The 25670-nt window shown below is 33.8% G+C and overlaps 2 protein-coding genes across 8 annotated transcripts in view; one reads left to right on the top strand and one right to left on the bottom strand.

The window, feature by feature from the left end:
• LOC138943163 (protein I'm not dead yet-like) overlaps positions 1-21134 on the bottom strand; it is a 54817-nt gene extending 33683 nt beyond the window's left edge. For 2 of the 5 annotated variants that reach the window (XM_070313728.1, XM_070313732.1), the window contains exon 1: positions 21039-21127. The gene's annotated coding sequence lies outside the window, so the exon portion shown is untranslated. Of the gene's footprint in view, positions 1-20471; positions 20601-21038 lie in introns of those variants that run through there. The other 3 variants (XM_070313736.1, XM_070313730.1, XM_070313733.1) reach the window with 3 other exon arrangements.
• The window catches only part of Pig-s (phosphatidylinositol glycan anchor biosynthesis class S), a 104154-nt gene that overhangs the window by 37854 nt on the left and 40630 nt on the right, over positions 1-25670 (top strand). The window contains exon 1 of one of the 3 annotated variants that reach the window (XM_070313744.1): positions 17780-18072. The exons of the other annotated variants lie outside the window; for them this stretch is intronic. Coding sequence (XP_070169845.1) covers positions 18045-18072 — 28 coding nt within the window. The 5' untranslated portion in view covers positions 17780-18044. Of the gene's footprint in view, positions 1-17779; positions 18073-25670 lie in introns of those variants that run through there. 3 annotated transcript variants of the gene reach the window in all.

The following is a 25670-nucleotide window of genomic DNA, read 5'->3' as shown; positions in this document are numbered from 1 at the left end:
GATTGAGATGAGTAAAGGAGGTCGCTAAAGCGATATCATCCACATATCTAATAAAAAAAGGGGTAGTGAATTTCAAGGATTCGAGAGCTCTGGTTTCAAGATCCTGAAGGACTATGTCTGCGATGATGGGAGACAATGGAGAATCCATAAGTGTCTTGAATGTTTGTTGGTAAATTACTCCATTGAAAGTGAAAAAAATAAAATCTAATATCATTCTGATAGCGGTAATGAATTCAAAATGTGAAACGTTGCAATTGTTAGAGATATGATTCCATCCAAAAATATTCTCAATCGCCATATCAGTAGGAATATTGGTGAATAGAGAAATGAAATTTAATGAAATCTAATGAAATGAGAAGGAAATCATCATTGATATTTTTATCAGCAAGTTTCCTCACTAATTTAAAACTGTTGTTAATGTGATTGTGTGCAACAGAAAGGCTTTCAAACAATATGCGATGAATAAAGGAAGCAAAGTTGTATAAAGACTGTTAAGGGAAGAGACAATTAATCGGAAAGGACAGTTAGGTTTGTGATCTTAGGGAGTCCATAAGCTCTCGGTAAAATACCATCGGTGCAAAAGATGTCTGTCTCTCAAAAGAAATCTGTAGGTAGAGGGTGATATGAAGTCCACATCCCTCCATGTCTTAAGTAAGTCATGTAGGTGCGAAGTTAGTTTTTTTATCGGATCTTTTTTAACGATATTATAAGTGTTATTATCTAATAATTTTTCAATCTTGTTGAAGTATTCGTCTCTATTAAGGACAACGGACGTTTCCTTTATCGGCGCGAGTAACAATCACATTATGATTGTGATTAAAAAAGTTTTTGGTAATACTAATTAAGTTATTGATACGCATATTGAAATCGCTTTTTGGAAAGAAGTAATTCGATAGATTGTTAATGATGTTGGGTGGAACGGTTTCTAATAGCTACTTGAGTTGCTAAAGGCAGTTTGATAAGATTGCTTTCAATGTTTTTTATAAATTTTGTGGTCAATTTTTCTTTGTTAGAAACGGGAAGACCAAAATTATCACCTAACTGTAACAAGATTTGGACTTTATTAGGGACAGACGTGAAGATGGCCTCCAAAAAAGGATCGAAATGTCCGCGATTAGTGTAATCTATTTATTTTAACCTTAATAAACAGTGTTTGCGCTTTTTACACCGCGCTTGGCTCGTTATTGCCATTCTATACCTAGACATTTGATATAGATTTATTAATTTAACATTATATTATATTACATTCTTCAATCTCTCTCTTCAATATGTTCGAATCATTTTTAAATAATATGTCTTTTTCTTATCATTTTACATTATTTCTAATTATACAGTCAAATAAAATGCATCTATTATAGTTAATAATGAAAAACAATAATATTGCCTTTTTGATACATAAAAAGTATCTATTTATGCATTATTGTTTTTACATTAAATTCTTATCCTCTTTTTTTACATAGAATATTAGATTCAAATAAAATAAGGTACATGTTCGGATTAACTTACATCTCATGGATCGTTTTCATGTAATACACGCTTTGAATTTTGTGGCGCTCTCTTCTGGTTCTAGAGATATGCGATTTTGAAGTATCATAATTTTCGTATTTACTTGCATTATCATTATATTCTACTTGCGTGTTTATATTTTTTTATTTACATTTGCTCGTTATTGCGTCATTTAGTTTTAAATCAGAAATAGGTTTGGGTTAGATTATATCTTTCGAAAGTGGAGCTTAGGGAGGAAGAGGGAGGCGAAACCTACTGCGTCCACGCATACACTTTTCATACAACATTTATGGGGTGAATCTCGCTTCGCGTTGTAAAATATTAAAAAATTACCTTTTTTTAAAAAAAGTAAAAAAGGCGCCAAGTGCACGTGCACAATCGCCTTTTGCTATAAAAAAACTCTTATACAAAATAGTATTACTTTAATACAAAAACATTTTCATAGTCAAACTAAAAAACTATTTTACAAAATACTTGTTTCAATTTTCTACAAAAATAGTGAGATTATGATAAAAATATTGCACCAAAAAAAATTGTTACAAAATTTATTTCTAATATTAAAAATTGTATTTCATAAATTTGAATATGATTAAATTAGTGGAACATATCCAAGTGAAAAAAATTTTTGATTAAAAAAACAATTTTAAGTATAAAATAACTTTTCAATTAGAGAAAAACTTGACGTTGCAGAAATACAAAATGTAAATAATATGTTCATTAGATTAGCATATGTTCAGTTTAGCAGCGTCAAGTTTTTCTCTAATTGAAAAGCTATTTTATACTTAAATTAATTTTTTTAATAAAACATTTTCTTCACTTAAATATGTTCTACTATTTTAATCACAATTGCAATTTAATTGCAATTGCAGCTGCTGTTTTTTATTTCCCTCGCGTTGGGGCAAAATCGAATATCTACAAACCTCCTCATATAATGAAAAGAAGAAAAATTGTCATCCTGACTTTGTCTTTCTACAAAAAGCAGGTTGGAAATAAAGACTACTATTCAGAAAAAAAACACTAAAAAAAGAGCTTTTTGAGACCCCTAAAATTAAAAAATTAAATAAAAAAAGTCCTGCAGCAATGTAGAGCAAGAGGATATCTTTGTATGTGATTTTTATTTATAGAATACATTTTTATATTCTATTTTGATTAAAATAAATCAAGATTTCGTAATTGCACGGTATTTTACATACTTTCGAATGGATATTCGATTTTATTCTATCCTGAGACAAAATCGGGTATTTTGAGTTCTTCAAAAAATCTTGTTATCCTTAGTAACTAAATATTTTTTTCTAGCAGCTAGCCTTATTCTCTCATTTCAAGGTCCACTAAAGACTACTAACAGTTAATAGAATTTTTTTGGCCCTCTGATTTTTTGTAGGAACCCAAATCCAAAAGGTACCCGGTTTTACCCTACTTTCCTCTACATTTTTTGCACATAAAATCTATATATATATATATATATATATATATTTGCATTATATCTAGTAAAGTAACTAACATGATTACTAATATGATATTAATTTTTAATGTCTTTTCAACTTTTTTGAATTTTGAATTTAAAATTTAATATAACGAATATGAAATTTGATATAACATTGTAATTACTTATGTATTTATGTAAACCTTTATTGTTAGTGCAAAATCAAATATTTTTAAAGATATTGTTAGAATACAGAAGTGAATGGCAGAGTCAAGAACTTTATGTAAGTCTTTAACAATCGAAAAGAATATATATTGTTTATTAACAATACTCAGAACTTGTAACGTAAAAGAAAAACTCTCATATATATTTATATTCAAATGATGAAGAAGAATTTATGAGGCGTTTCTAAAACAGTAAAAACCGTGGCATCCATAGGTGCCGCCAGCAGTATGTTACTAGATCTGTTACTATGATTTTTAACACTTCTTCTCAGAGCAACTGATGTATGCTTGTTTTGTCCATTAGATCAAGTTTATGACGAAACTTTTCAAACTTTTGTCTCAAGAGCTTGATTATTATATCAGCTATTATGTCCTTCGTATTTGCATGCTTAATGCGGACTGCATTTTCCTGATATTTTTCTCTAACGCAGTGATACTTTACTTCCATATGCTTCGTTCGCTTGTGGAACTCGGGATTTTTCGCCAACTTGATTGCTCCAACATTATCAACCAAAAGAGTAGGAGTATAACTGATTTTTGTAATCTCATTTAACAGATATATCAACCAAATCAGTTCCTTGGTTCTCTCACTGGCAGCAACATACTCTGCTTCGGTTAAAAATAATATAACACAACGCTGTCTTTGACTTAACCACGATATAGCTGCTCCTAAATGGACGTTGACAATTCAAGGTCTCGAACGTTTAGTAATAGGATCTCCTGAAAAGTCTGAATCGTTAAATACTTGTAATTCTTTTTCTTTATAGTTTTCTGAAACAACAAACCATAATTAGTAGTGCTTTTCAGATATCTATAAACACGTTTCATCGCCATCCAGTCAGCCTGAATTGAAGAATCAAATTTTGTTGAAACTATGCTAAGAGCATATCCCAAGTCCGGTGTTGCTGTCATGAGATACATCAAACTATTATCGCTTGCCGATATGATACTTGATTCTCTAAAGCATCCTCTGTATCTGAATTGACGTTCAATTGGCGTTGACATTGGTTTTGACTATGCCATACCGAATTTTTCCAGAATCCTCTCAGAATATAAGCGTTGAGTTATAAAAATGGATCCGTCCTCTAGTTGTTTAATTTATATTTCCAAAAAATTATTGAAGAGTCCAATTGTGACTTTGAATTCCTCTTTTAATTCACTTACGAAGAGATCAATTTCTCTTTTGTCTGATCCAGCTACCAGTCCATTATCTACATAGATAACAATAATCAATTTCTTGCCGTTTTTTTCTCGGGTAGAAAAATATGGATTCACTGAGTTCCTTTTCATTTCTTGTTTTTTAATGACATCCGTGAAACGATAGTTCCAGCGAGGTGTCTACTTTAATCCATAAAAACTGTACTTTAATTTGCACACTCAACCCATTCCATTATTATACCCTTCTGGCTGCTTCATATAAACTTCCTCCTTTTGAGTTTACTATTTAGGAACGCGGTCTTTATATCGAACTGAAGTAACTTCAAATTCTCAGCCGCAGAAACACTTAGTATAACTCTTACTGTATTATATCTAGCCACCGGATTAAAAGTCTCATTGTAATCAATGCCGGCTTTTTGTGTGTAGCCTTTTGCCACTAAACGAGTCTTGAATCTGCCTCATGTGCCATCAGCCGTTGTTTTTATTCACAATATCCATCGATTCTGCACGATCCTCTTTCCTTTCGGTCGATTGATCAACTCCCAAATATTGTTTTCAGCCAGTGAGAACATTTCATTCGTTCATTACTTTCTTCCATTCTTAAGCTTCATCTAATTTCATTGCAGAGTCATAAGACTATGGATGCATATCTTCTGTCACATATGCATGTACTTCAGCCACTAATTGGAGTTTATTTGGTTTTCGAATTTCACGCTTACTTCGACGAAATGCTATAGGTAGACCTAAGTCATCTTCATGGTTGCTTTCCTTGATTGCTTTCTCATAGATATCATTATCTTCTTGTATTCAGCGTTTATCACTAGTGTTGTCTTCACTAACTGTTTCCATGTTGTCAATTTGGTTGTCCTTATTGCTTCCAGTGTCCGCATTCGAGTTTATAACCAATTCGAGCCTTTTTTGAATTATGGTTTCTGATTTAAAAATAACATTTTAACTACACTCTATTTTATTCATCTTGGGCAACCAGATTCTATATTCATCTTTCTCACCACAATATCCGACAAGATAACCTTTATTTCTTTTTTGATCAAATTTCTGACGCTTTTGTTTTGGAAGGTGCACGAAGTACTCCGCTCCAAACACTCTCAAGTGATCAAAGTTCACAGCTTTTTTATTCCATAGCTCAATAGGACTCGTTTGTTTCACTGGAATTGGTCTTAAACAATTTAGAACATATGCCGCTGTGTTAACTGTTTTTGCCCAAAGTTTGATTGGTAAACCTTTTATGTGTATCATAGTGCGACCACTTTCGACCAGAATCCTATTTTCTCGTTCTGCCGCTCCATTTTGTTCAGGAGTATATGGCATGGATTTGCGAAAATTTATTTCTTTTAACTCCAGAATTTGCTTGACTTTTATATTGTCAAATTTCTTTCCTCCATCACATAACAGCTCCTTAACAATATGTCCAATCACACTTGTCTCATCCAGGAACATTGAAAGATACCCAGTCACCTTAGACTTTGTCTTCAAGAAAAATACTCTTCGATATTTTGAAAAATTATCCTTGAAACATACGAAGTATCAGAGTCCTCCTATAGACGACTTCTGCATCGGCCCACAAACATTGGCATGAATCAATTCACCAGGCTATGTTGATTGATCCAGTCTGTCTCTAAAACTGATTCCTGCATGCTTGCCTAGAACACATCCTTCACAAAACTCATCATCAATAGTTAATACCTTTCTGCAGTAGAATTCTTTTGACATGACTCTTTGCTTGATGACTTAGTCGTTCGTGTCACAATTGCAATGTGCTCTCAGTTGAGGTTACATGATCTTTAATAATTTTCTCTGGAACTAAAGCTCGCATCTGTAGAGCATATAGATGATTAGGTGTTCTTCTTCCAACGAGTCGAATCTTTCCATACTTCATGAATATACGTCCTTTTCTATCAGCCTTGAAACTGAATCCTCTATCAATATTCTGACTAATTGAAAATAGACTCCGTTCAATTTTTGATACATATCGGATATCCAGGAGATGATTTCGATACCAGTTAACTTTTATTTTCATTTCAACATTCATTGCATCTTTTACATAATAGAAGTTATATGTTTCAAATCATTTGTATATAACATATACATATATATAATCGCGAAGCAAACCAAACAGATAGATTGATTTAACATGAAAAAAATATATAAAAGTAAAAAGATTAATTTTTCGTAATAAGATGCAACGCGGATTTTGTAGAATCAAAAAAGAAAAGTATGGTGTATTTTATCGGATATTGTCAGTGTTATACATTTGAAAACTCTAAATGGTGTGTTAAATAAAAGTCATCAAATAAGAGAGGAGAAGGAGTTCGCTTCTTTTCGAAGCTACCAATTTAATTTAAAAGGACGAACGTGTGAGTAAAGAGAGCGGAAATGCGGGCTGTTGCTTCTGTGATTCGAAGCATACGAGAATACAATCGCGACTGTACGGTAAGTGCTTTCAGCAATCTGTACACCGACGGTGGATTTCCATACAATATGGTTAGCTCGTCGTCTGCCGAAGCTGTCGGTAAATAACGACGGCGACGACGGACGTTCGCTCTAATTCCGAGCGCGATGTTACGCCGCGCATAATAAACGCACGGCGCACGCATCACACTTTAATATGACATCTTAGTTACCTACTTGTACTGCTTTTGGTGTGGGAAATGCCTTATACGTCGCAAAGTACCTTTGGTAGCTTGTTATGTGAGTCTGCCAGCCAGGCATCCTTCTTCATGACACTATCAACAGAGATATAAAAGGCTCTTCTGTCTTCGTTTTTATTTACTATAGTTACGAAAGCATTGCCTTCTGTTTTTAAGTTCTTCTTAAAGTTTATCTATTTCTTCTCTAGACAATCTTTTGCCTGATATCCGGCTTCATGATGTACAAAACATTTTCTTTTCTTTTTCTGAATGTTTTTCTTTGTTTTAAGCTTCGTCTGCCTTTTGTTTCCTGGCTTTATTAGCAGTGCCTTTGTCTCTGCTCGATGAGTCAACCTTTTAAGCAGTAAATTTACTGTTCGCGTCTCCACAGGAACAAACTCCCAGACACTTTTAAACTCAAAATATTGAGACGAATGCGTTAACATAATGCTACTAGTCAATAAAATCTCAGGCAGTTCAGAATTTCCTAACTTCTTTAACTCGTTATTTAGCTTCCTAAAATTTCGTTGAAAACGACCAACGTATGTAACAACCGTTTCACCTACCATCTTTTTACTAGTAAAAGATAATTTCATTAATCTATCAATTCTTTGACCGGAGCTTTGTTCATAAATTGGATATCAACTTAGTCCATGTTGCTTTGATGGTATCACACATCGAAGTCAACATGCTCATCATTTAAACTATTACAATAATGAGCTGAGCCAAATCATCTTTATTTGGTGTGCTCTTAAACTTGATACGTACTGTTCACTTCTGCCGCAGCGTCTGCTGGTTTTTCACGTGCCGTTGTTTGACTTGTTACAATATCAAGAACATCGTTATGACAAAAAAACAGAGTTACCTCTCTTTTCCATTTTGTCCAATTCACAGATCCTTCCAGCGTCTGAACTTTAGCCTTGAAATCCAACAACTTTTTCTACCGTTATATTAACCAACAAAAAAACAACGCGTATCACTCTCTTCCCTAACAGCACACATGTCCAGAAGACATCCAGAGGTTATCCAGAGGATGTTTAATATCCTCTGGATATTCTCCGAATGTCCTTCGGAGAAGGTGTGTTGTTAAGGTTATTACAAGCCCATAACCTGTTAGAATACTGACAATAGTGAAGAGCAGAGTCAAGAACTTTACACACGTCTTCAACAATCATAAAAAGAATATATATTATTTATTAACAATATTCAGAACTTATAATGTAAAAGAAAAACTTTCATATATATCTATATTCAAACGACGAAGAAGAATTTATGAAGAAGAATTTATGCGTTCCTAAAATAATAAAAACTGTGGCATCCATAGATGTCGCCAGTAGTATGCTATTAGATCTGTTAGTATGATTTCCAACAGATATCAATTATTTTAAATACACTATTTATTTAAACAAATCATGATGTTAATCATAATAAAAAAATTACCTAATATAGAAAGAATGTTATCATCGTGAAATGCAAAGAAAGTCTTTGTTACGTCCTGGCGACTCCACAATTCCTTTTTTTCGCGACGTTGCGGTAACGATCGTCAGTTGGTGATAAGAACGAACCGTTCAATAAACAAAGCATCTTTGCCATATATTTCTTTTAATCACTGTCATTTGTCAGTAACTACATCCACGAGTATCCGTGGGAAAGACGCAAGGAAATCGGTGATGGAAACCATGCCGGTCTCGAGATAAATAAAAAATAACAGTTACCCCTTGCAATAGAATTTTCAGCGGAAGAACAACGAGATAACAAGAACTTTTAACGAAATGTTTAATAAACTCAGCTGCATTAAAATTGATAATAATTTTCTAACGGACAAGTAATAAACACAGCTGCATCAATGTTGACAAAAATAATTATAAGGAAGTAAGACCCTTTTCTAATCAGATCATGTGCGCGAGGGTCCTCCGGAAAGGCTAATGTTTAAGGAACTTTTGAACTAATATCGAACTCACCAACCGACGATCAGCACGGGTAAAAATACGAAAATAGGAGACACTCCCTGCCGAATGAGGACACTGTCACGATTCTAATTCGTTAAAATCTTGAAGAATTCCTCCGTAGAAAATCCAATCTGAGAATCTCTAACGACAAATCGCTTCATTAGTTTTAGCATCCACGAGTTCATTTCCGCGGATTTCTTTATGTGTCGGAATCCAGATTAATTCCACCCTAACTCCGGCGGCGTCCAATAGTCGAATTTTATCCTTAATAAGGATAGGCCAATATGATTTTCTTCCGTGAATATGTGTGTTGATTAAAGTAGAACTGATTTAGATATTGAAAAAATGATACTATAGAAAAAGCCAGATTCTTAGATAATTTGTAAGGTTTTCAAAATTATAAGAGCTTCCATTGAAAAAATAGTCAAAAATTCAGATGATTTGAATTACTTTGAAATACTGCCATCAAGAGATATAACTGAAAAGCCTGAGAAATTAGCATTCTGAGATTTAGAGCTATCTGTAAATAAACATAAAGAGTTTCTAAGTACATTATCAAATATACGAGTAATAAAACTAATATTTGAATTATCAGAATTCTTGAGAATCGAGCCGGAGTGGAAGTCAACTTTCGTTTAAGGAAGAAGAGAATTATAATGTCTGGACAAACTTAACGGTCTGATATTCGCCGCCAGTAAATGGGAGATTTGTTGGACTTTTTTAAAGCAGTTAATTAGTTGACAGTCCATAAATTTGTTAATTATCTTTGGATTATTGTCTATTTCCTTGATGTTCTCTAATATAGGCATTAAAAGATGACAAGAATTGTTATCTATTTTTTATATATTTTTTTTATGTATTTTGAATAATTCAAACGTAGATACTTTAATCAAGGGCAGGTTTTTTTTAGCTTCCACTAAAATGATATTAGTTGAAGTTGAATTTCCAAGTCCAAGAGCTAAATTTAATGCTTTATATTTAATTTTATTGAGTTTCAGAGTATCTTGTTTGAACAATCCGTGTAATAAAATTTTACCGTACTCAATTATAGATCAAATTATACTAAATAAAGATTTATAAGAAATTTAGGATCTGCTTCTCCAAAATATAACATAGACATTTTATCATTCTTAGATGATTCTGACAATTGTTCTAGATATGTTGTATGTGCCTGAACCAATTCAGATTTGACGTAAAATGTAGACCCAAAAACTTTACTGTAGAAGATTTACTGATACAAACTTCTTTATACCATATATATGGTTAATATATAGATTATTTATGCTTAGGAAATGTTTCCTATGAGGGAAAATACAAAGTTTGATTTTGTCAGCAGATATTTCGAGACCTAGTGTGGACAGGATCTTCTTTGCTCTGCTCACAGCATTCTCGAGAATATTCAGTTCTATTCGTATAAGATTGTTATTTGTAATAATAGCTACATCATCAGAGTATTGAATAATACTATAATTATCATTTTTAATTCCGTCTAGATTAGCCACGTACTAAGAATAAAGCATCGGATTGAGGACATTATCCCAAGGAAGTCCTTTGTAGAACCAGGTTATTTTATCTATGTCTTCAAACCTACATTGAAATTGTCTTGATGAAGTTAAGTTATAAATAAAATGAAGAGTATTTGGAGGAATGTTTAATTTGACTAATTTTATGATTAATATATCTATTAATACATTGTCATACGCTGATTTAATGTCCAAGAAGATAGCAGCTATTGCTTTGTTTAATTTAAAAGACTTCATGATATTAAAATATAAAATAGAAAGATTATCAATATATGATAAACTTCTTCGAAATCCGAACTGAAAACTCGGAAGAAAATTATGATATTCGATCCATCAATTCGATATGTTATAAATAATTCTCTTAAGTATTTTACACACCAGGGGCTAAAGAAATAATTTTAATTTAATAAAATTAAATATAGAATGGCAATAGGAACCAGCGCCGTAAGTCTGGCGCAGATAAATTAAAATATAATTATTTGGTGACCATACAGTAGGTGTTTATTGGTTTATGGTCATTTAAAACTAAAAATTAACGAATAATTAAAAATTAAAAGCGAACGTTTCAGCCCTTCTTTTGGCCATCCTCAGCGTACGGACTAATAATAGAATAAAAATAAAAATAAAATAACCGGATCGCAAGTGCATAGTCAATTAGACGCAAAGTGTCAGAAAACCATACGGCGGAGGATGGTCAAAAAAAAGGCCGAAACGTCTAGTTTTAATTTTTAATTATTCGTTAATTTTTATTTTTAAGTGACCATAAATCAATAAACACCTACTGTATGGTCATCAAATAATTGTATTTTAATTTATCTGCGCCAGACTTACGACGCTGGTTCCTATTGCCATTCTATATTTAATTTTATTAATTACTCGGAACCTTCTAAACTATTTAATTTAATCCTAAATTTATTTTTATCGGCTTAGGGATGAAGATTAAATATCTTTTCCATTCCGGAGAAAAAATTTTAGATGAAAAGATGTCGAAGTATCTTCAAAAGAATATCAATGCCCATCAGAGGAATGGCCGTGATAATTTTATAATCGATCTTATCAAGTCCCGGACTGGATTTTATTTTAAGATTATTTTTTAAGAATAACAAAGCATAGTTTCTCCAGGCTAGATGGTAAATCTAAAAAAGGATCATAGTCATAATTAAATAATATCGGAATCTTCCGTTTCTTGGAAATTTCAAATTTTTGAATCCTTTTACAAATCACATTTCAAATATAGAAAGAATTCGTGTCTTTTCTCTTAAATTTTTGCAAAATGTACAAAAATGTTCTGTTTTTATTTTTTGAAAGTCTATTCTAGCTTCAGTTTCTGCTTTTTTAAAGTTAATAAAGTCTATCCAGAAACGAGAAACTTAATACTAATTTACTTAGTTACTAAATTTACCTAGAACATCTTTATGTAATTTAACTAGCTTGTCACATTCTGAATTTCACTAAGAGCAAGATGAGGATCTTGACAACGTTCGAAACTATACAGTATTAAAATCTAGATAGAATATCAGGAAATATTTTTTTTTTTTTTTTAAGGGGAGATGATTCTAATAATTCTTCGACTTTATTATTGAAAAACTCCCAATCAGTATATTTAAGAATGCAATTTAGAAGAATCTATATAGCAATGGTAATTCAGAACCGAAAAGCAATATTTTATAAAAATCGAGAAATGGTCACTTTCCAAGAGTCTCCAGTTACCTGCCAATCAAAGTCCAAACCAATATCTGAAGATGTTATAGATAAATAAATAGCGGATATGACTCTTTGTGGAAAGTCATTGAGCCACTATTGATGCAAATCGTATTAAATTCCGTTAAACCATCCAGCAATTTGATACCAGTTCGACAATCCTCGCCAAGAGGGCGAGACGCGTGGGGCGATTAGAAGTCATGTGTATCCCGAGCGTCCACATGATTGCGTCTGAGGGCACTCGAAACCGAAAAGGTGAAGTTTTAGCCGGTAAGCATCCGACATATTCCTTTACCTCGGGGGTCAAGGGAACTTATAAAGGTTTTCCCTCCGTTATCACAAAAAAGGAGTATCCCCAAACATCATAATGTGCTTTGAAATCCCCTCCGAAAAACATTTATTGTATTTGGAAATCGTTGGAAAATTTTTTCCGATTAAAAGTTCCAATCAGAAGGCTATCAGGGGCCTATAGCATGAAACAAAAGTTATCTTATCAGAATTCGCAAAGAAGTTAATAGCATCCCAGACAGCACAAAACATCCTCAGGATCATCCTGAATATGTCCAGGACGGTTCAGGACATTTGTAGGATGTTTTAAGATATTATTATAAATATATGTATAAAAATTTAATATGCATACATAATTATTTTTAGTTGTGGCGGCTATTTAATATAATTTAGAAATCTTATGTATTATAATAAGTATTAATGTCCTATAAATGTCCACTGGATAACCCCTGGATGTCTGTAGGATATATCTGCCCTGTCTATTATATTGGATGTCTTTTGGATTTCCAGAGAACATATATATGTGCAATTAATTGTTAACATTAATTTCGTTTAATATTAATAATTGAATTTGATGCCCACATTTTCATATATCCAAAATTATTATTTATTTAATATTTCATGAGAAATGTTACTGTTTGCAACATTCCAAAAACTTTACAAACAATAGTATTCAACCGCTAGTTCGTTGGTTTACCGCTATGCGACACGCGAACTCGTATTTGAGATTTGGTCATGAGAATTATATAAAGCTTGCAAAGAGCAACTGACAGGAAATTACAAATGTAATTATTTTCTATCAGTTCAATTTCTGATGCAATCCTAACATAGGGAATTCAGATATTGGATTGTTTAGAAAATATTACACTACTCAAACCCGGGAGCCAAACATAAAATATTCATGTATAGCACGAAAGCCTAAAATATTAAAGAACGGTGAACTATTTTTAATATTAGATTTTTAATAGTGGCAGTAAATAACAAAATATAATTTTAATTTATATTTAAATTTTTAAATTTGCTCCTTGAAACATACGAAAAATATCCCTAACATATCCTATAAAAATCCTTAGGATGTTCCACAGGATCTCCCTGGATTCTCCAGAGGTTAATATACGGCTATCATTTACTCTTCCTCAGGACATCCAGAGGAGATCTGAGGATTACAATGGGATATCCTGAGGATATCCTACATGTATGTCCTGGATGCCCTTTGGACGCCCTAAGGACATCCTTGTGCTGTCTGGGATATATTTCGATGATTCCACTACCTGATTTTTCTCTGAGTATTTGATATCATTTCTAATTCCTAGGATCCACGGTGTTCAAAGTGATCCTTCCTTATTACGTCGAAGCCCTTTAATATGTCTGAGAGATTTCACCATATCTCTAAAAGCAAAAAATGTCAATATGCGCGATATATTTATTTAATTCTATTAATTTTTGTTTAAGGCTTTTTACTGTAAATTTCACTGTAATAGTCTAAAATTTCTTTTCGGGTTAACCATTTGGGAACAATTTATTACCAATAACCTTGATCTGTAGATTCTTCATCCATTGGTTCTTTTCAAGAAAATTCGATAAAATATAATATTATCGATGAGATTCAGAAAACATGAAATAATCGTTTTTAAATTTTGCGACTTATTAGTAACAATTATATTATCCGTACATAAGTTATGAGAAGATCTTACTTTTGATGAATAAGTACTATCAATAGATGACTGATAGAAATTTTTTGTTTCACTTGATCTTCTCATTTAAGGAAATTTTTAGGAGTTTTGAATAGTCCTTCAGACACAGAACATCTGGTGATGGATAAGTTTTCTTCCATAATTTTCTTTGCTTCAAAAAAGGATATATTGTCCAAACCCATTTAAAGATTGTCGCATGTTTTTGGTACTTAAGCACTTTCTGTCGAATGAAGCATATTCTTCGTTACAATTAATACAATATCTTTTTTCAGTATATGTAAGCTCCTTGAACAATCGATGATTTCCTCCATAGACCAGATTCTTTTCTTGACAAGTTTTACTTACATGGCTTAATCTATCACATTTAAAGCAAATTTACCGATAGAATATAATGTGACATAGAGATTTTAGCTTTCCAGATAAAGATGGAACTAGGTAGATTTTGTCCCTTAAATTCCAGACAAACCGAACGCGAATCAACCTATTTGTCTAATTTTCTGTCCCTTTTCTTTGAACAGAAAGAGTTTACCACATGAATCTTATTATTGATTCTTTTTTGAAGTTGCGACAGGGATAATTCAAAAGGTACCTTCTATATCCCCTCTCTTCCGATATATCAAATGACTGGGAATAAATGCTTCCAAATTTTGAGCCTTCAGGTATAGATTAGACGTAGCATCAATTGGCGCCGATCTTGAGACAAATGACATTTTCCAGCAATTTTATGGAAATATTAGAAATTTCAAATTTGATCCCTGCTTTATCCAACTTAGATGAAATTTACAGGATTGAGATCCTCTTCACAACCTTGATTTCATTTCTTTGTCTTAAAAATACGACAAAAAAAGGACCCTTATGTGTAGTGTCATACAGATTTGAGATGTTTATACTTAAGGTTCTTGTACATTATTTTTATTTTGGATAAAGAGGTTGAGATATAACATTATTTCTTTCTTGAAGTACTTTCTTAGATGATAGGATAGATGCCACAGGATATTTTCTTTATTCTCTTGTTCATCATATTGTCTGAAGCTTTGAAGTAACAGGTGTGAACGAATTCACGGCGCCGCACGAATTTTTTGACACTTTTCAGTATTTTCACATAGATATTTTTTATCATTAATTTTATCGAAATCAATTTCTATTAGTGAGTCGGTTGACGAATTGTTACAAAAAGAAGCTCTATCTATCTCCATTCTTTGATTAGTCCTCAAAAATTCTCCAAAGATACGAAAGGGACATATAAGTTTCTTTTCTTTGGGGGGTAGAAATTTGTCTGTACCGGATACTTTATAAGAATAATTAATACACTCAGATATAAATGATTAAAGGACTGTTAATAATATTCAATTAGCTCAAAAAGCACTTTATCAATCTTTGTAATTATGTTATTTGATTCGATCGAGCAAATAATTATAGTTAAGGTTATATATAAGAAAATTAAGTCATAATCCTGGGACACCCATAATATAATGCAAAGAATCGATGTGTGCGCAATCGCTATTAAAAAGAGATGTAAGTAAGATAGATTGTTATTAGCTTTCGCGGCCTTTTGCAATGCATCATGGGTTGCTCATTGATATACATAGTATCAATAGTATGACTTAACCTTTTTTTATATAATTTTTACATAATTAATCCTAACACACGTCGAATGCTGCTAGCGTCATCTTGTGTTAAAATGGGAAATAGACATTTTCTGAGAGATAAAAAATAAACGGGATGTTTCTTAAAAGAAAATTTTCACATTGAGATTTTACATCATGATATCTCCGTTTTATAAAACACACAGCGCAAAACTAAAGATATTTTTTTTATATAATTCAAACTCAAGCTATCGATTAAATCTAGTAATAATTCGATCGCTTCAACCATTATTGAGGTGCGATAATACTTATATTATATTAAGGTACTCTCAATTGGCCGATTCGCGTGTAAATACATAGGATCTCTTGCTGCTACTGTGCGTGACTTGGCGCAAGACACTACCGCGTGTCTCTTGATAATTTTTCCAATTATATAAAGAACGGCGTGTAATGTTTTTTTTAAATTCTTTTTGTGATTGCGATACAATTAATTTTAAGGAGGATCTAGATGAATCAACTACGTCAAAAGTTAATAAATCTAATATATTTCGCGATTCATGAATCTGACATTGCGCAAAGTATACCCTTTTATCCTTTTAAAACATAAAATAAATAATTAATTTAAGTTAAAGTAAAAATTTGTCCTGTAGATTATAATTTAATCTCAAAATCGCAAATATCTCATATTAAACTAACTTTTTTATAGTGACTGTACGATCTTAATTGTACGACACAAAAATTTATGAAAATGAAAATTTTGATTTATGTGATGATACAAGAATAATTTAATTTAATAACATATAAAAAATATATAAAACTAAAATAGTTCCATAATTTTTTATTATGTTATTGATAAAAAAATATTTAAATATATTATTATTTATATGTAGATATGGCTGCATATTAAATTTTTGTTTTGAACGTTAGTAGCTGCCATGCTGGTTATTGTGCAACAGTTTGGAAGTGCTCTAACCATGTGAGCGACTTTAAGGTTAAGTATTGTTCTTTATTATTGTGTGATTTATAACGCCGAAATTGAAACAAGTTTATTGATGGAAAGGAAAAATTGTCACTAAAAAAGTACACCGAGAGCAACTTCAATTTCAATAATTCTTTTCTTGTTAATAATTTCTATTGATCTAATTTAATTTATCTAATCTTATCTAATTTCTTGGTAATAATTTTTAGAATATTGACAGTACGGTAACTAATTATGTAACGCGTTGTCATGTTATAATAAATTTTTTAATAATTTATATCTTTTATATTGAGTAGATAAAATTAAACTGAAATTTGTTGTTAATTTTTATAATAAAAAAAAATATTTTTTATATCTTCAGAATTTTTCATTGTTTACAAATATCCATATTCTCCTTAAAAGTGATCAATTTAATTGTATTCTATTTAATACCTACGTTATTATATAATTTATAATCAAATATCAATTTATAATCAATATACAGGGTGATTCAAAACAACTTTCTGTCCTTACAATGTCATATACTGTCCGATCGGGTCTGTGTTCGATCGAGAAATATTGTCGTGTCCGATCGGTAATGTGCGCAATCGGGACGATCCCGCGTTCGCGAGGCAGGCAGGAGCAATTCACCGTTCCATGCTGGTGATTACGTGAAGCACTCGCTGCGATCAACTGTTTCCTATATGCGATGGGGTGTATATGTGAGAGAGAACGTATACGCGTATACATACACATACACATTCTCTCTCTCACTCACTCACTCACTCTTACCTTGTATGTAGAGATTCGTTGCCCTCATACGATTCAATAAGTAATATTTCCGTGTAATACAACGAGTAACTAGCAAACTTTTTTTCACTTACAAATTGTACCACTTACCGAACTTTTACGAATTAATCCACGCACTTTATTGATAAACTGAATTTATTAAAAAAAAACGATGTTATTATATGTCATTATATATTCATATTTTATAATTTCATGTTTTTGAAACTATCAAATTTACAATGTCGGAGGCTTTAGCCGATCACAGAACACATAGCGTCCGCGTCGATCACGCGTAATGTGATAAATTCAGTCGTTCGGCAGCCGGCAGCCGGCACCCGGCAACGCTAGTACCGACATAACTTGCTTGTTGTCATCGCGCAGTCTCCGCATCGAATAACGCGTTTCTTTCTTCGAGTTATTTTAATAATTAATCGGTAGTAATCGGTAGATTAACCGTTATAATCGTTAATAAATTCAATTTATCGATAAAGTGCGTAGATTAATTCGTAAAAGTTCGATAAGTGGTACAATTTGTGAGTGAAAAAAAGTTTGCTAGTTACTCGTTGTATCACACGGAAGTATTACTTATTGAGTCGTATGAGGGCAACGAATTACTACATAAAAGGTAAGAATCAGAGAGAGAGAGAGAGAGAGAGAGAGAGAGAGAGAGAGAGAGAGAGAGAGAGAGAGAGAGAGAGAGAGAGAGAGAGAGAGCGTGTGTGCGATCAGCTGTTTGCTACACACGATGGGTGTAAAAGAGAAAGACAGAGAGAGAGAGAGAGAGAGAAAGAGAGTGCATGTGTGCGATCAGCTGTTTGCTACATGCGATGGGTGTAAAAGAGAGAAAGAAAGGGGGAGAGAGAGAGAGAGAGAGAGAGAGAGAAAGGGGGGAGAGAGAGAGAGAGAGAGAGAAAGAGAGAGAATATGTACGTGTGTGTATACGCGCATACGTTCTCTCACACATATACCCCATCGCATATACCAAACAGGTGACCGTAGCGGGCGTCTCACGTAATCACCAGCATTGCGCCGCCCCTGCCTGCCTCGCGTACGCGGCCCGTAATTCGTTAACTATTTTGGATTATGATTTAAAAACTAAGTCTCGGAAAAAATTTTGGCAAAGGAAAAATCGTCTTAGAATAGTGTCAAGTATATAATATTGTAAGGATAAAAGGTTGTTTATATATATATATATATATATATTTTACATCTTAAGTAAATAATAAACGGATGATTTTAACTTTTTCGGACTTTTTATCTGTCCGATTTCTAAACAATCAGTCCAATATTTGAATTCCCTATGTTGAAATTGCACCAGAAAGTGAACTGATAGAAATAATTACATATTTAATCTTTTGACAATTGCTCTTTACAAACTTTATATGATTCTCATGACTGAAAATCAAATACTAGATGGATGCATAGCACGTCGCATAGCGGTAAACAGACGAACTAGCAGCTGAATATTATTTCTTGTAAAATTTTTGGAATGTTGCGCACAGTAACATCTTTCATGAAATATTAAATAAATAATAATTTTGGATATATGAAAACGTGCACATCAAATTTAATTATTAAGATTAAACGAAATTAATATGTTATCAATTAATTGCCAGATAATACAATACATGTAGATATGTCCTCTGGAAATCCAAAGGACATCCAATATAATATAGACAGAACAGATATCCTATAGACATCTTGTGATTATCCAGTGGACATTTATGGGACATTAATATTTATTATAATACTTAAGATTTCTAAATTATATTAAATAGTCTACATAACTGAAAGTAATCATGTACGCATATTAAATTTTCATAAAATATATTTATAATGATATCTTAAAACGTCCTACAAATGTTCTGAACCGTCTTGGACATATTTAGGATGATCCTAAGGATATCTTGTGCTGTCTGGGAAATGATTGTTTATACTTTGGGGAAGCTCTATGTCATAAATTAAACAATAGATTTGATCGTAACCGTCCAAGTGACTCGCACAAGAACAGTGTGCTAAATATCTCACGTTTCTAAATATTATTTCAAATAAACAAATAACAAACTCAAGTAGAAAATTGGTTAATAAGAACCGAGCGCGGTAAGTAGGCGTAACTATAACAAATTATGTAGAAATTTTTTAAAATTATGTTGAGCGTTTCGGTGATTCCTTCTTTTAGGTAATCTTCAACAAATCCAAATGACAAAGAAATTCATGTATTTTGACTTTCAGTTTCCATCGTCATTGGCTTTCGTCTTAAGTAAGTCTCTTATCAGTTCCAGCCGTTTAAAGATGACAAGATTAATTCAAGATAATCAGATATTGAAAATTGTGAAAATTGTGGCAGATATTAGATAAACAAAGAGTAAAGATAACGAGGAAGACTCACGGAAAAAATTCATCTGTATAATAAAAAAATAATCTGTATGATTTCGTCAAATGGCGAATTGTGACTGTTGCGTACGATTTTGCGAAATTGAGAGAATTCTTTCGTCGATTTAAATTCAGATTTTTTGCGAAAAAGACACATGACTTTTTACATACAGCGCATTTTTCTCGTGAAAGACATAGATGCGTTTACGTAATATAAAGACGGAGCAGATTAATTGATCCATTAAATTCGTTCAAATGCCGGCGCGCACGTTTATATGTCAGTTTATTTAACCCGCGTGCATTCGTAATAATAACTTGTACAAACGTACGTCATAGATACGATAATAAAACTTCTTCATGTTTCGGAATGCATAACCGTATATTTGAGAAAATTGAATAAGTGTAAAGGTAAATGAAAATTTATATCTTTTAAATCAATGTCATTCCTTACTTGATTTTTGTGGGGAATTACTCAGGGACTTACTTTCCCTACAACATATTTAAATAGCGATAAAATCGGTGAGATGTGACCCTTTTGCAATTTTACAGCGAATATTTGGACGACAAAACTCATCGTTTTCTGATTAAGATCTGTGATCCGTCAAAATAAAGGTTTTCGCTGTTTTGGTCGTAATTTAAAATTATACTTACAATCTTGTCGAGGACATGAGAACGAATAGTATCCAGTTTCCTCCAAAACGGCCAGTAATTTGATCGATTTTTATTTGATAGTAGTTCGTATACACGCATGATCAATATTACACGGCATGATTTATCATCCGTTTCAGCCGATGATACAATCATTGATCAATAATAATGTATGTCTATTATTCTCAAATACGTTTTATATGCATCGATGATCGAAATGAAAACTAAAGAGACGCAATTGATAATCACTGATCGACTAGCTTCAGCATCTGTTACAAAATATGCTATTTATAATTTGTCATAATATTTAGATCATATATCTTTCCTCATGGATTATTTATTATTTTCACAACGCATTATACATTTCACTTTAGAGACCGATTTCATTAAGTTCGTTCTTGTTCTTCAAAAATTTCTCAGCGATGAAATAGATCACATTATTATTGTTCAATGTATATAACAATCGTTACATAATTCGGCATCATTATTTGATATCGTTAGCATTGTTGTGCCATCTCCCTCTTTCTCTTTATCAATCGATAGATGTATCTAATTACGGATTTTTCGTACCGTCACCGAACATCGATGTAATCCTGAAAAAGGATCGACGACTCAATCGTTTCGAATCCGGCGATTAAATAATCTTCGCAGGCGTGACGCCGCGAACTTAACATTGAACTAACGTTTCATCACGCCCGTACAGTGGAATATGAATTGTCAGTTTGGACTCAGTTCAATTTTATCTCGAAGGTTAAGAGAGTGGGAAAGAGAGCCTACTGTCACTGTTTTAGCTTCGCGAAATAGAAATTGCTGAGTTAATCTGACAATTTGCTTTAATAATTCAGACTAAATCGGTATTCCGTATATCATACATTGAATTCATATTAGTTATTAATTATCCAATTTATCAAACATGCCGAAACATTAATAAATATAGAGGAAGGAAGGAGGTAAGACAACGATTTTCAGGTTTATTGGTTTTTCCTTATTTCTATGATGTAAAAATAATGATGTATTCACTAAAGCCTTGCTTATTATCTGTAAAAATTGAAAAAGTATAAAAGTAAATAACCAAATTAGAATTTTTTTAAATTTAGCTTTTTTTTAAAGACATGTCAATTTTGTCATTTTGCCCTCATATGCGGATAAGATGATTTTTACTAGTAGATAAGATAGCGAAAGGCCATGTTAGATCATATTAAAAATATATTTTTTTATAATTAAAAAAATTTAACAAACAATTTATATTATTTTGATAATATTCGAACGCACATATAAAAAAAAAAACAAAAAGAGAACAAGAAATATTATATATATATACACAGAGTGTATATATATATATAGTGTATCCCAAATCATTTGAAACAATACTCGTGTGCAGGTAAAGCGGACCAAATTGAGTCGAAAAGTCCTTTATCATTTTTTTTTATAATGCTTAATAAAGGAGTTATTATTGAGTAAAGTCTGGTCAATCAGCGCCAACCTTTAGCCGGGGGCACGTCGGTGAGCTCGGGCGCGCCGTGAAGTGTGCGCTGTCGCATACTACCAGGCGCGCGGCTCACCGACGTGCGCCTGGCTAAAGATCGGCGCTGATTGGCCAGACTTTACTCAATAATAATTTCTTTATTAAGCGTTATAAAAAAATGATACAAGACTTTTTGACTCAATTTGGTCAGCTCTATCTGCACACGAATATTGATCTGATATATATATAGGGTACCCGATAATTTTTGACACACCCGAGTGTGAAGGTAGGCTCAAATTGAGAAGGAAAGTCCTGTATCATTTTGCGATTTTCGTAATAATTATTGAGAAATTAATTAAAAAAGATCGACCAATTCGCGCGAGTATAAGCGCGCAGCGAGAAGAGACGAACCAAAAATAGGCGCGCGACAAAGTTTTGGGAGGAGTGTTTTACAAATGACAACAGTTACGTACGAGCGGTACATAATGATGGATTCTCGCGTCCTAGCAGCCACATATCAATGCCGCCCATATCGGGCCATTCTTTTTTATGCAGTAATATTTGCGCGAATTGGTCGATCTTTTTTTATTAATTTCTCAATGATTATTACGAAAATCACAAAATGGTACAAGACTTTTCTTTTCAGTTTGACCCAATCTACTTTCACACTTTGGATGTGTCAAAAATTATCGGACACTATATATACAGGGTGTCCCATTTTAAAAGTTCCACCCTCATAACTTTTCAGATCAGCGTTTGAAGGAAAACGACTCGGATAAAAGTTGTAGGGAACAAAGGGAGCTATCTAATAAGGACCTTGGATTTGACATTAAAGGTCATTTTCAAGGTCATTTGAAGGTCAACTTCCGTTTTTTAAATGGAATCCCCTACTTTTCATTACATATTCTTGTAGCTTATCTCGAGAGCTTTCCAAAACACTATAATAAAGTATTTTTTTATTAAGTACTTTTTAAGTTATTTTATATTTTAATCTGACATTTTGATATAAAAAATTAAATATCTCGTAAAATATTTAGTTTTCGATAATCTGTTATAGCCCGAGAAGGCTATATACAAATTATTAGATACATATTATTTTAAAGAGATATTATTTTATACAATAAGATATTGCTCAACGTGTAACGCGAATACAGATCACGTTACGAACGTTGACCGAACGAAGCGCTGACAACGCGAGCCACGCGCGAAGCCCGAGCGACCGCGCAATCACCCATTACGAAAACGCGGAAACCAAGGCACGCGGAATAAGGATGTTGCGAAAATGCAACGTAGAAGTCCTACCGAAAAGCAGAAAGGAAATTGCGAAAATGCAAGCAAAGAAGTCCTACTTAGAACTCCTTAGCTTGCATCCGGATCTTGCCGCAAAATCGAGCGACACGACGCATGGTCTGGTCGCTAAACGATCCCCTCTTGGGAAACCAAGGGGAGTTAATAAAAAGGCCCACCGCTAACGAACGGCGGGCAGTCTTTACCATTAATATTACGCGGGCAGTCTTTACCATTAATATTACGCGGGCAGTCTTTACCATTAATATTACGCGGGCAGTCTTGATCATTAATTAATATTACGCGGGCAATCTTTATTCCTTTACGCGAGTAATATCTCTAACAACCGCGAGTGTCAAAACGAATATCAACAATTATTATAATATTAAATAGCCACGCAGTCGGCAGAAATATACACGAAGAAGCGAGAGGCGAGTCTCGAGACCGAAACTCGACTCTAGACACGCGCACGTTAAGATAACCGTTATCGTGATACGCGACGTGAGCGAAAGTGCGGGAACATTGTAAATAAACCAAACCACAAATAAATCTGATATTAATCTATTTATTTAATGTGGAAGGTGTCCGAATTATTTAAATAAAGTTCTCAGGCGGAGCCCGAATTCCCAAATTCCTTCCGGCAAACGATCCCAACTACCGTGCCTCTCTGGAGGCACAACATAATTTGGTGGCAGCGGTGGGATCTGCCGAGGCATCGCCAGAACTAAGCAAGACCTGCAAAAGACACGGTTGTGTTAAAAAGCGGGCACGCCAACAATCAATTCAATTGAAGTTGACGGACGGAAGCAGCAGCTAAGCCTTCCCCAAGACCTGCAAAGCACCCAGAGTGTAAACAGGACAGGCACGCCAGCACACGTAAAACGTAAGCTGACGGAAACTACAATCAACGGAAGACACCGCACGGACAACAGAACGAGCATCGCCACAACAGTTGTAGCAGAAACGTGAGCCGCCAAGCATCGCGACCTACGATAACTCTACAGACAACGCACCGACGCCGGACAACGACCGCCGTACGACGAGCATCGTCAGCCGTATCAGCCGCCGAGCGAAGGACTGCAGCGTCAGCAACCTACTGACACAGCGAGCGATCATGCGAGCCGTTATACTATTGTAAGTCCGAAAAAATTTAATAAATATAATAGCGTGAATGTCGGAAGGTTCTAATATACCGAAACCGATAGCGAACCGATCGTGGTTACTGAGCGAACCAGCCCGACGAGCGATTCAATTAAGATTAACACCGCGAGAAAATATTTATAACGCGCGAAAAAACTTAGAAACGCAATACTCGAGCGAAAGCGAGCCCGAGTTACCGGAAAACGTCGTCACAGAACGCGAATTTCCGTTTAACAATTTTGACGAAAGCCTATTCCCGCGTAATACGACTGACCCCACTGACGATACTCAACGCGAGACTAGACGTACGCGACCGTATATTAGTAGAACTCCAAGTAGAGTATCCCTACGGCGCGAATTTTCATTAACTTCCTACGAAAGCGATCTATTCGATCCGGAAGAAATTTATAGCCAACAAGAAAGTAATATGGCCGAATCGCGAAATCCGCGAGAAAACACTCCCGCGAACCTGCCACAAAGCGCGGTAGACGAGGAAATAGAAAGAATGCGACGATCCATTCACCAAATGGACCGAAATATAGTGGAGGCTGATCACACACCGCCCCACGAGAGAAACCGCGAAGAAAGAAGCGACGCGCACTTTCTCGAAATATTAAATGAAATACGCACGGAAGTAAAATCATTAAACAGGCGAGTAACGCGAGTAGAAGACGCGATTATGGAATTACCACGTCACGGATATAACCGCTCAGAAGACGGTAACGACGCGTTTAATGGAACATACGGACGAACCGCACGCGACATCAGATGTCGACGAAGCACCGCTCCGAATTACTTACCGTTAAAAGAAGCAAGAGCAATGATTCCCGAATTTGACGGAACATCGCGACATAAGTTATTAGAATTTTTAAATGCATGCACGTACGCCGTTCAGGACATACATCCCGCGGATGAAGAATCATTAATCCGAGCAATATTATTTACAAAACTGAAAGGAAAAGCCATGCAGGATTTCGAGACACGAAATATTCAGACGTTCGCCGAATTAAAACAACAACTCGAGACTTGTTACCAGTCTAAACAAAGTACTACGCACTTACAAATCGAGTTCAATTCCTTAAAACAAAAGCCGAATGAAACTGCGCACGCTTTCGGACAACGCGTTGATCTACTAGCGATGAAATTATATGATTCGATGATCGAAGGAAAGGAGCATTCCGCAACCTCTAAACGCACGATTCAACAAACAATCCAAGAGCAGGCGTTAATAAATTTCCAAATCGGGTTACACGACGAATTACAAGTGCTCGTACGCGCGCAGCGATATACGACGCTCCAAGAAGCGATAA

This window comes from Polyergus mexicanus, unplaced genomic scaffold, assembly GCF_030449975.1.
Source record: "Polyergus mexicanus isolate NDT 795.1 unplaced genomic scaffold, iyPolMexi1.0 SCAF_25, whole genome shotgun sequence".
In the NCBI taxonomy this organism is placed as follows: Eukaryota; Metazoa; Arthropoda; class Insecta; order Hymenoptera; family Formicidae; genus Polyergus; species Polyergus mexicanus.
Note: the sequence above shows the minus strand (reverse complement) of the source record. Positions and strands in the feature narration are given on the sequence as shown.